At 38.8% G+C, this 13,141-nt stretch overlaps 1 protein-coding gene across 1 annotated transcript in view; it reads right to left on the bottom strand.

Annotated features, from left to right (window-relative positions):
• The window catches only part of LOC120530624 (taste receptor type 1 member 1), a 44,204-nt gene extending 32,104 nt beyond the window's left edge, over positions 1-12,100 (bottom strand). The window contains exon 1 of the mRNA XM_039755045.1: positions 12,085-12,100. Within this exon, the coding sequence (XP_039610979.1) occupies positions 12,085-12,100 (16 nt within the window). The remainder of the gene's footprint in view (positions 1-12,084) is intronic.
• Positions 12,101-13,141: the final 1,041 nt, after the last annotated feature.

The following is a 13,141-nucleotide window of genomic DNA, read 5'->3' as shown; positions in this document are numbered from 1 at the left end:
ATGTTGTGAAACTCTTTACCTTCTTATTGACTTTCAAGGTGTTTATTCAGATTGGTTAGGGGCTCTGCAGGAGAAGTGTGGTGAGAAGGTTGGCACTGTAGATTTAACAGGAATAGTAAAGCAAGTCTAGTGCGAAATATGGGAAATTGAAGCCATGCCACCTTCTTACAGTATGCTGCTCTGATGACAACAAGCAATCTGAAGCTGATGAATGTTGAATCACAAAGTCCATGTCTTATTCCATGGCAATCAGGCTCATCCTTGCTAAAGGCAAATCAGCATACCAGCTCCCCATCACATATAGTACAGGGTGGTCCACATCTAATTATGCAGATCCAGATCATCTGGATGACTTTGATTTATGTGGGGACAATTCCAGCTCGGCGCAAAGACAATTCTTCATGTTGTCAGTTTGCACACTTCTCGATGGTCTGGGATTTTTCCGGTGATTTTCTATGTAATAAACTTAATAAGTTATAGCGTAATGAAAATTGCATAATTAGATCTGGACCACCCTATACATTCAGCTCTGATATTTTCTTGAATAAATCTGTGCATTTCTGAAATTGATTTTTTCAAAAGAAGATTTCAAACACCATTAGACACAAGGCAGCAGTTAGCCACTGAACAAATTTATAGAAGCCTGCAGTCAGCCATATTTGAAATCAACAAGAAACTTTATATGGTAGGCCATCTTAACAGTGTCATCTCCAGGCAGAGGAGTAGCTTCAGAGACAGACTTTTGTCACTGTCCTGCTCCACTGACAGACTGAGGAGATCGTTCCTCCACCACACTATGCGACTCTTCAATTCCACCCGGGGGAGTAAATGCGAACATTCATTTTATTTTATTTTTTTTTTATTTTTATTACTATTTAATTTAATATTGTTTCTTTGTATCAGTATACTGCTGCTGGATTATGTGAATTTCCCCTTGGGATTAATAAAGTATCTATCTATCTATCTATCTATCTATCTATCTATCTATCTATCTATCTATCTATCTATCTATCTATCTATCTATCTATCAGGAATTGGGAGGCAAACAGAATAACTGGAGGAACCTCAGACTTAGCCCTTTTGTTGGTATTGTGACCAAAAGGTGCACCCCAGACTCCAGATACAGGTGCACGTCAACAGTCATGGGTTCAAATAAAGTTCATTTTATTACCTTTTTCAGGTTCTTTCTCCAAAACAAGTATTCACAAGCATGATTCAATAAATATTCACCTCTACTCTTCACTGGGCATGCCTTATCCTCTACCTCCTGACTCCAACTTGACTGGATGAGGTTGAGCGACTCCCTTTATTCCAGACCTGGCAATACTTTCGGTGCCTCATGGTTATATCCTAGAACCACATCTGGGGTCAGATGGAAACTCCTTAAAAATGTCTGAGTCTGCTCCCCTCAACTCCCTCTAGGCAGCACCCTATGTACCCTACCCTGTGGGTGTACAAATGGGAGCTCTTTTCATGGGATGCTGCTCTCTGGCATAATTGGGGGACTACACAGCCCCAAGAAACAGTCTATCCTTCCCAGTTCTTTCATTTTATCTCTGCAGCCAGGAAATCTGCCCAAAACCAACCCAGCTGGGACCCCTGTCCATCCAGATCCTTTCCTTATAGCCTCTCATCCGAGTAAGGAACCACTCTCCCTCCAGGTTGGGATGACTGTCAATATACTTTGGCACCTACAGTATGCATCTGTAACCAAAATATCCAGCATGGACTACACTTGAATAGCATTAGGCATCCCGTGTGGTAAATAAACTCAAAAGAATCTCTGCTGATAGATGACAATGCTTTCCAACCCTCCATCATCAATGGCAAAAGGATCAGCTTAAATGTAAAACCTACATTTTCTCATGAGAGTAGTGTTCTTTATAACCTCAGAAAGTACACAATCATCTCTTGTCATAAATTAACTGCGGCCTGATAAGGCTTCATAGATCAGCAAAATACATTTTAGGGTGACTTACAGATCCAACTGAAATGGGGTTTTCGTTTCTGCTTGTCCTGGAAAAAAAAAATCATCACTTTTTTAAACTACAGAACATATATTAAGTTTTAAGTTTGCTCAAACAAGCAATGATAAACTATAAAGGAGAAACAAAGCCATTTATGAGACTCTTAAGGCCATTTAATTACAGGGGAATTTACATTGAAGGCATCCTCTTTTTTGGACTAATATGTTTTAATAAAAATATGCTGGTACAATTGTCTCTGCACTGCACCAGTAATTTATAACTTTAATGCATCTGTTTTATTATCCAAGGAATTTATGGTGCTTTTAGCCAAAATGGTCAGACAAGTTTTATAACTTAATAGTAAAAAGAATTGGGATGGTAAGAGGTTCTACAGATAAGTACAGGATCAAAGCTTTTGGGCAGAGCCATCCATCACCAGGATTGCTAGCCAATCACATATGTGTAATGGCACATGTCCTGGAATCCCAAACATGATTTCAACCTAAATAATGGGCTGTGCAAAGAACTGAGAGAGGCAACGAAAGAGGAAGTGATGTCAGAGAGGGGAACACAACAGAAGGAGACAGAGAGACCATTTCATCTGGACATTCAGAGAACATAACTTATGCATCATGCTGATTGCTGAATTGTAAAAGTCAGGACAACATTCACCTTTAATATTACGGAATTTCAGTAAGCTTATCCAAACTTTGATATTTACTTTATTTTTTATTATATTTTCTTCTATTTGGTATTACTATACTTTAATAAATAATGCATTGCATTTTCATTTCCATATGTTGTCTTTATATCTAGAGTGATTAAAGTATCACAAAAAAAATATTAGGCACTAGGTTCAGGGGGAGGTTGGCATTAGCTCATTCGTGAAGGGTTAATCCAGGTCAAGAGGTTGCACCTCTATTTGAAGAACAACTTCTGTAAAAGTAAGACACCATTGGTTGGTAAGTGGCATGCAACCAAAAGGTGTATGAGCCTTCTTGTGTTGTGGGGAAACCTGTACATTATTATTGTCATCAACGATGAGCCTCTTTGTGGAGTACTGAGGAGTAACAGGCAGCTTAGGCATCAGTCATACATATTTATATGGCTAGGATCCTATGTGGAATACTACAGAGTGACTGAGAGTTAGGCATTACTCATACATAATTGTTTCAATAGGTTCTCTATGTGTGTACATTGATATTAAAGTGTGAGAGTAGGCCAATCTAGTAACAAATTCATCCTTCAATAACACAGTATACTGCTTTGTACTCATTGGTGCCAGGATAGCCTGCAGCTCCCCGGAACCCCCAACTCACAAGAAAGTTAGCACAGTGATGTGAACTGGCCCTGCGTTTTTGAGTGGCAGAGTCCTGAGTTCAGATCCTCACCCAGTCACTGCCAGTGTGCAGCTTGTGCATTCTCTCTGTGTCTGGGTGAATTTATTCCACTTATCCTCCCATAGCTCACGGACATGCAGGTAAGGTTAACTGTTGACTCTGAATAGACTCAGTGTAGTGTGTGTGTGTGTGTGTGAGAGGGTGTAAATGCCTTGAGGGTAACTGGTATTCCATTTGGATCGGTTCTTGTCTTGTACCCAATGCTGCAAAGATACACTTTCTTATGACCCTAAAATAGGCCTAAACAGGTTCAGAAAATGAATGACCAAAGCATTTCAAGTAATTACAGTAGTTTTATTTTTAACAATAATAATTTAAGCCATTAAAATATTAAGGCAACCAACTTACGGAATTAGGTAATGAAGTTCTAAACCTTGACACCCATTCCCTATTTTGTTTAACGTAATTTGTTTTTTTCAGGGGGACTGAAGCATATCATAATAGCCCTGGTACAAGGCAGACACCAAATTAGTACAGAAGTTCACTGCATCCCAGGCCACATGTCCACAGTGAGCCATTGGGAGTCAGCAGTGAACCTATCACATGTGTATTTAGGATGTGGGCCAAAAGCCCAGAGAAAGCCTCATTTGACCACAGGGAGAGTATGAACGGTACACGCTAACAGTGGCCAGGTGGAATTTTAAACACAGGTGACCAGAGCAGCACCATGTCATCACCCAAACCTGCCAGTTAGACAGAATTTAGCAAGCAGTGGATTGAAGGGAGATAAACTTGACTGCCCAGCACTGTATTTGCCTAGATTTTCATAAAGACAAACTGTACAAGTTGTTATTTTTGGAGTTGTTAAGAGGCCAGCACTCAGTAATTTGCAGTTCTGTCTGAAACTGGAAGAAAACCTGCCACCTCTCTGGCAATAAAGCACTTATCAATGAAAGATGGCAGCTGCAGATTGGGATAATGGTTGACTCAGCAAAAGGTCCCACTTAAATGTGGTGAAATTTCACATCCATTTATTCTTATCATTTCACACATCTTATTGAGGCTGTTACAAAGCAAAATAGTAGTCATTTTTCCAGCCCCAGCCATTTTCAAGACCTGTTTACACCTATTATATTGCTAGTAGGGGCAATAAAGGGGCAGTCTGGTAGAAATAAGTAAAAGGCAGCAACCAACACCGAGTAGGACCCCTGTACACACAAGTGATAGGAATTTAACATCTTATCAAAGAAAGAAACATTTACTAACAGGACAAATCAGTAATCAGGCTGGAGAAGAGCTGTTCCTTGTATCTTTTAATTACTCTTCTGAAAAATGCCTTGGAGGGAACATTCTTCTAAAGCAGTCCATTACAGCATCGTCAGAATGTCAGAGAAATGACTGACTGGAATCTTTCTTCTCTCAGGGAGAAACACGGACTAGAGTTTCATTTTATAAACTATTGAATTTACATACAGTGTCAATCAATGAATACATTTTACTCTGGTTGGTTCATTGCTTTACACCCAAATGATTTATATAAAATAAAAGTCTATTATATTATATTCTCGTTCTTCTTATACCTTTGAGTTGAGCCACCACCCTTGAAATTTGCTGTGCACATAACAACTGTCCATTCTCGTTTACAGGACATATGCTGGCTTCTTAGTCATTTTTCAGTACATTTTGTTGTTCACTTGGCCTTTATCTGATTTCTGACATTTATTAACACTCTATGCTATTTCTTTAAGATGAATACTCTGTTACCCTAAAATGATTCTTCCACACACACACACCCCAAGTGAAACATATACACTGTTATGGTTCTGTTTGTTTATGTTCTGTATTCTCTGTTTAAGATCCTTTTTATATATTCTTTCTTTAATTTAAGTATTTCCTATAACTTTATTATATTTATTTATGTACTGTGTATCATTTTTCATTATGGTGTAGTTATGTTTCTGTGTTAGGTCACATGTTCTATCAGGTCCTCTGTGCTTATTGGGTGGTTCCCCAAGAGGCGGGGCTTCCTGTCTGTCTCCATGTTTGAACCTTCTCCAGCCCTAAAAAGACTTATGGAGACCATCTGGTCTAATGCAGTTCACTATCTCATATGTTGATGACTTCTCTTGTGTGTTACACTATTGATTTCTTCTTCTTCTTTCTCTTTATTGATTACTGGATTTCTGACATCTGTTCTGTTGTTGGATTTTCTTTTGTTTTACTATCATATTGCTTCAGGCAAAGCCATTTTTGCCTTTATTACTCTTTTGAGCTTTAATGTATTACAGAATATTTTGAAATAAGTCTTTTACTTTATATTCTCTGTCTGCACCTCATTTACAGCCAATGTTTGGTGGTTACCGTTGGGGGTATTGGGTGTAGTATTTTTGGACTTTCATTTGCATGGCCAGTTTCTCTTTTTGTGGGCCTCCTATCTGAAGCCAGCAGATGAGAGTCAAAACTTGATCAAATTTAGTGTGCCTCTGATGGGTGCACCAGTGAGAATACTGGCCTACTTCCTAACCAGTGTTGAAAACACTGAGAAATTTGCTTGGGAAGAACTCCTGCATCATAAAACACACTGACGTCATGCAGGTAACATAACCAATATGTTTTAGATGTGAGAAGAAAACCAGAGAACCTCGAGAGAATCCCACAAAGACTAAGGGAGAATCTGCCATCTTCATACAGAAAGAGAACAGACAAGGCAAAAGAGCAATTGGTAATTGATAAAAACCAAAAACATTCAGACTTCATAATAATCTTAATGTGGTGTTGAACAAGAAAGAACATTTAAACATGTCTTACTATTTCAGTGGGCAAACATTTCTGCTGAAATTGTGGAACAGCATCGGTCCAGACTGGGTATGCTCTTGAGAAAAAAAGCCAGGGTGGTGGCAGCAGGAAACAAAGTGCACAGATGTATTTCTCTTTATTGTCCTAAGAGGGAAATTTGGTTTGTCAGCAGGGTTTACCACAACATATCATTAAAACATATCAACACAATATCAAAAATAAGCTTTTGTACATTAACAAATAAATACAAATATGACAGTGAACACAATACGGATGGTATAACATTAGATTAGAGGTGCCCAACTCCAGTCCTGGAGTCCTGGTTCATTCTGACCCTTTTCTTAATTAGTGATTTGTTTTTGCTGTTAATTAACTTCTTTTGAATTAACTTTAATTGAATTGCTTTTTAAGAAATGTTTCCCTGAATGTCTTCATCGTTCCTCTGAATTGCTTCATTTAATTTCTTTTTTTTATCAAATTTTATTGATTTTATTGTAATAATTCCATACAAATAGATCAATTTTCACAAAAAATAGGACTGAAAACAAATCAACCTCCATCCCTGAGAAAGAGAGCATGGCCAACAGAGTAAAACTTAAAGCTTGTAAGCATACCTAAATTGATGAGTTTAATAGGTGGATAAAGATGAATGGAGAAGTAAAAGAAAGCTGGAGAGAATCTGCTTCCTCAATGCTTTAAGAGCTTATTCTAAAATATTATTGATTAGATCCTGCCAGGTTTTGAAAAAGTTCTGTACAGATCCTTTAAGTGAGAATTATATTTTTTCTGATTTCAATTAATATAAAACATCAGTTACCCACTGACTTAACAGAGGAGAGTTAGGATTCTTCCAGTTTAGCAAAATAAGTCTATGTGCCAATAGTGTAGTGAAGGCAATCACAGTTTGTTTGTCCTTCTCCACTTTAAGCCCATCTGGAAGAACACCAAACACAGATGTTAATGGGTTAGGAGGGATTGTGAGACCAAGGCTGTCTGAAAGGTAATTAAAAATTTTGGTCCAGAATGATGTTAATTCGGTGAAGGCCCAAAACATGTGACCCAGGGGGCTAGAGCTTGATTGCAGCGTTATATAATTTTGAGTTGAATAATTGTATGCTTTGTGCATATGGAGCTCGAGTGAATTCTCTGCATTGCTACCTTCCACTCCTTTTCTGATATGTTGATTAAGAGATCTTTTTCAACATTGTCCTCTTAGATCTTTGAAAGGGATGGACTGTAAAATAATTTTATATATTGCAGAACTGCTGTCCGAGTCCTTGAAGCTGAGCAATATTTTTTCCAGCATGGAGGAAGGTGTGAGATGAGGAAAATCAGGCAGGTTCTGTTTAACAAAGTTTCTAATCTGAAGATAGTGAAAGAAATGTGTTGCTGGAAAGTTCAATTTGGAATGTAATTGTTCATAGGATGCAAAGATGTTGTCTATATAAAGATCTCTAAGTGATTTAATCCCAATTTTTTTCCAGATATTAAAAACTGCATATGTTTGTGAGGGTTGAAAGAGGTAGTTCTCATACAGAGGTGCCACAGATAAAAGATTCTCCTTCTTAAAATGCTTTCTAAATTGGTTTCATATTCTGAGTGAGTGAAGCACAATTGGGTTGTTAGTATATTGGTGATAACTTGCATTTATTGGGGCACAAAGCAGGGAATATAGAGAAGTACTGCAGAATTTTATTTCTATTGCGGACCAGGCCTGTGTATGTTCATCTATTTGTGTCCAGGTTTTTATAGCTTGTATGTTTGCTGCCCAGTAATAAAACTGAAAAGTTGGGTAGAGCCATGCCACCTTCTGCCTTAGGTCTTTGTAGGGTCGCTCTTTGGATACGTGGATGTTTTGAGTTCCAAATAAATGAGTTTATGGTTGAATCTAATTGCTTAAAAAACTTTCAGGGGTCTGATAGGTTGTGGTCAGTTACAAACTGTGTAATTGTCTTTGCAGTGTTAGATGTCATCCCCTTGTGTCAGGAGTCCTATCTAAGAGTGGATATACTGTAAAACACAATTAAAGTCCCCAGCCATTATAATTTTATGAGTGTTCACATTGGGAATGGATGCAAATACATTTTGCATGAATTCCTTATCATTGACATTGGGTGCATAAACATTTATCAAATTCACTTTATAGTTAAATAAGTTGCCCATGACAATCACATATCTCCCTTCTGGATCAGATACTACATCTGATGCTACAAATGAGACTGTTCTATGTATGACAGTTCCCACACCTCTAGTGAATTGCTTCATTTCTTTCCTTAAATGGCACCCATACAGAAGTGAAATGTGAAGTGAGTGAGCCAACTAAGTCAGGGCCTCAAACTCCAACCAATTTGACTCGAACCAGTTGCTTAATGAGGCACTGAGTCTTGTCGTTAATTAAACTTGTTCTTTAATTCCATGGCTTGTTGCTGCTCTCATTGTGCAATAGCAGACATTTCTGTAATTGTGGATTTTCTCTTTTCTAAGAGCAGATCAGCATTCCTGGGACCTTCACCTTTCTTTATTCTCGGATATTGTATGATGGTCACAGTTTGCTGGTCCTGTTGTGGCTCATTTTGTATCTCATTATTGCTTGGCTGCTGATTAAGGAAAAAGAAACAATTGAGGGGTCTGAGTCTTCAAGAGTCAAGTCAAAGAAAATGAATTCAAAAGAAGTTAATTAGCAGCAAAAACAGGTCACTAATTAAGAAAAGGGTTAGAATGAAAACCTGCAGCCACTGCGGCCCTCCAGGTCTGGAGTTGGGCACCCCTGGGTTATAGAGTACATGCTATTCCAGTACATCCAGCGTCGCTGGTCTGGATGAAGTGGGTTAGAAAATGACATATTAAAGGGGGTAAATACTTATACAATCAATGGTTTTGTGTTTTATATTTGTAATTCATTTAGACCACATTGAAGCAATCTAGTTTCAGTTTGACAATAAAGATTTTCTGTCGATCGGTGTGAGAAAAGCCAAATAAAATTCACTAAGATTCAATCTCATCTATACTAATAAAAGGCAAAGCCCTCACTGACTGACTCACTCACTCACTCACTCACTCACTCACTCACTCACTCATCACTAATTCTCCAACTTCCCATGTAGGTAGAAGGCTGAAATTTGGCAGGCTTATTCCTTACAGCTTACTTACAAAAGTTAAGCAGGTTTCATTTCGAAATTCTACGCGTAACGGTCATAACTGAATCCTACTTACGTACATATATACCGCCATAGCCTGCAGCTCGGTCGCCGTGTGAGGCGGAGTTGCATCACCCATCACCACGCCTCCCACGTAGTTGGCTGCCTGCCTATATTGCGTACCTCTCCACGCCTCCCACGTAATTAAGTGCCTACCCATATAAGGCCGTCCGTCACCAGCAATCCAATAGACACGCTGCCGCTACGAGGCGTTTGTCATGCCTAAGACGATTACGATTTTCAAGATACAAGTCTAGTGAGAAGACGCAAGGTATAAACAAGACTTTTGATCACTTTGTAACGGAGTTAAAATTGCTGGTGAAGGACTGTGCTTATGCAAACGAAGATGAGATGGTCAGGGATAGAATAGTGTTTGGCACAAACTCAGCGAAAGTGCGGGAGAAACTTTTAAGTGCTGGGTCTTAGCTAACATTAAATAAAGCCGTGGACATCGCAAGATCGTGCGAGATAGCACAACCACAGCCGAGAACCTTCGATGCATGTACTCCGAGCGGCTCACGTGAACTGACTATGAACACAGTACGCACACAAAAGCAAGACCTCCAAAGAGCGCTGAGCAAAAAACGCATTACACAATTGAGAAGGCAGCAAAAGAATATGAAGCGAGTGACACATATGAGCATATTCATAAGTGCAGGTACTGCGGAAACAAAGCACACGGTGGAAAAAGTCAATGTCCCGCTAAAGGAAGACAGTGTAAAAAATGTGGTAAATTGAACCACTTTGCTAAAGTTTGCAGGACTGGGAAAGGTAAACCCGTGCATGCAGTGTGTGATGTCTCAGATAAAGAGGAAGATGAGCTGTTTGTTGATTCAGTAAGAAAGGAACAACCCTCTGAAGCTGAACAAGCCTTTGCAGACATATCAATAGGAAAGCAAGGTGTAAAGCTTAAGTTTAAATTAAGTTCATAGACACGCTGCCACTAAATATTCAAAGGCAAATCCACAACTTAATACCGTGAATGCCTGTTAAACATCTTAGATTCACGAGTACCGATTTGGGTAGTGAACACTTCGATGAATTAAATCTGTTATCTTTACAATGGTTGACAAACACAGAATGTAACTTGAACACAACACATCCTCCAAATACAAACCTGATTGAAAGAAATAATGATAATCAAATCCTTGATGACAGCAACACTCATAACAGTGACAAAACAATTACACTGACAATCATGTTACGTTATTTTTAAAATGTTTCCTTTTCTTTTTCATAACTTCTTTAACACACTACTTCTCCACTGCGAAGCACAGGTATTTTGCTAGTATAATAATAAAAATGAAAAAAAACTTCCAATGGAGTGAATACTTTTTATGGTACTTTAATCATACAAACTAAATAAAAAATAACTGTATGAAATGAGAGACAAAAATCATGCAAAACATTACCACAGCTGTCACCCATTAGGCATTTCCATAATTCAAATGGAATAATTGTTATTTTGTAGACTAAAGCTGTCATTACTTACAGTATGTACTGTACTCCTACACATCCTTCTAATAATAACCAAAAGGAGATTTAGATGAGTCACACGGCATTTTCAAACCTACTTCATGTTATTCTGGGTCACAGGGAGACTGGGCCTGTCGTAGCAGCATATCGGCCAATCCTGACTTTGATGCCCTTTCATTGGACGGCCTGCTCACACATGTACAGGGTCACTTCAGATTCACCAATTAACCCCATGCACACATCTTTGGAATGTGGTAGGAAGACTGGATTCCGCATAGAAAAGCCTCTGTAGATACAGTAAGATCATGTCACCTCCAAACAGACAAGAACAAGTTGTGGGATTCATAGTTGGTTTGCTGAGCAGTAGTGGCATGGACTTCACCTGTGCCTGGATAGGTTTTTTAGTTATTAGTAAAAATGTTTGAGATAAATGCAGCATAATTTAACAGAAAGCAGGGAATGAGAGATTATGTTGGTGTAAGAGATGAAAAAGTTAATGCTACGTGGCATGAGCCATTTTATAGTTCTGCCAGATTTTGGACTTAAACATTTTTGTGTCTTGGTGGAGTAACTGTTTCAAACAAGTTTAAAAATAACTCAAATGAGCTAAAAGAAAAAGAATGGTCAAGGTATAGCCCCACATGCACAACGTTTTGTGTCAATGATCAAAGGAAGAAAGGAGATGGCAACACATGCAGCAGAAAGTTGATCATTGGTGCAAAGACACGAAAGAAATAGAGAGACAGAGAAGCAGCTTTAAAACCACAACTGTTAGCCTGGGAATTGACGTGACTGATGGTATCTGCAGAACGGACTCGGAACTCTAAAGCTACATTGATTTTAAATCTTATATAAGAAGGAAATGCCCTTCACTTGAGTTCTTCAGTGGGATAGTGGAAGCGGTCCTGCTTCACAAACATGACAAAATCTTAAAATCAAAAATGACAAGAGACCATTTAATCCACCAAGCTCATTTGGGTAGTTTGGCAGATGGCTGCACCCTTGCCTGGCTGGCTCGCCTTCTTAGTGGAAGGACCAGGGTAGAAAGCTTGCTCAGGGCATTATCAGACATTTCTGAAAATGGAGAAAGAAGATTTAAAAATAGATGGATTATTCCAGAAAATGAATGAATATTAAAATCCACAGTGCTCATAAGTAGTCCTTGTCTGGCCATCGCTAGAACATTTGTCAATGGCTGCACTTGCTGGAGGGATCTCTCACTAGCGGAGGCCCTGTTTCCGTATGTATTGCAGGAAGCAGATGAGTCTATGATGTTATGTTGGCTCTTCTCTATTATGAAAAGCTCACTGTCCTCTGCTTCCATGTCCTACAAATAGCAGATACAAAACAGGAGGGGGGCCAGGATATTAGGTCCCTACAAGATACCCTGATCAGCGTAACATGGGCTCTTTGGACTCATGTGAACCTGGCAGAGAATTGAAAGTTCTAAGTTAATGGCGGCTACAGCCACAAATTGAGCAGACAGCCTGTTGAAACAAAACCTCATCCATGACATTCATTGGTGCTTAGAAATTCCATACAAGTTTTTTTTTTAAACAAAAATAGTGACAACTGGAAAAAACACAAAGAAAAAAAGGAAAAATAGATGTGGTCCTGCAGATTGAAGAACACAATTTCAACTACTTTCATTCAGTAAATGAAATTTGCCTAATCTTTAGTCACTTCCGCCTTTCTGCTTTTTTCTCAATCATATTTAAGAATCATATTTGGCATTTAGAAGAAAATGAAAAAAAGATAAATAAAATAGGCACATCCAAAACACCAATGCTGTCATAAGTTGATTCTTCTGTTTTTGTATGCCAGGAATGTAAAGCACTTGGGGATGAAGGTCTTGAAGAAATGTGCTCTATAACACAACATGACATTTTCAATCCCACTTAATCTATCTCGGGGTCACTGGAGGCTGGTGTCTAGTCCTATATCATTATGTATTAGGCAGGAAAAATCTTTAGAAAAAGTAAAAGTCTACCTCATGTGAAGCACTGCATAAAGGAATTGTTGTCACTTAGTAAATGTAGGCATTTAGAGAGACCGAGGAGAAACTGTTTCTGCACAGTCCATCAGCATTTTGAATGAGGAAGGTGTCTAGAAATGCATGATATCCTATTCACTTATTTATTAAGCATCCCATTTTTTTCATTTACCATAATGATCTTTTTTGTGTGGGTGCCCAAGAGGGACAACAGGCATCCTGCTCAGTATAATGGAAGGATTCGTACCCGGCCAGGAGAGCATAATGGAAGGATGAGGAGAATGCACTCACCAGGTGCAGGTTGTTCTCCCACACTGCAGGTAACAGTGTGCCTCAGGGCTAAAAAGCAGATTAGGACACCCGCAGGGTTGC

Source organism: Polypterus senegalus, chromosome 6 (genome assembly GCF_016835505.1).
Source record: "Polypterus senegalus isolate Bchr_013 chromosome 6, ASM1683550v1, whole genome shotgun sequence".
Taxonomy (NCBI): Eukaryota; Metazoa; Chordata; class Cladistia; order Polypteriformes; family Polypteridae; genus Polypterus; species Polypterus senegalus.
Note: the sequence above shows the minus strand (reverse complement) of the source record. Positions and strands in the feature narration are given on the sequence as shown.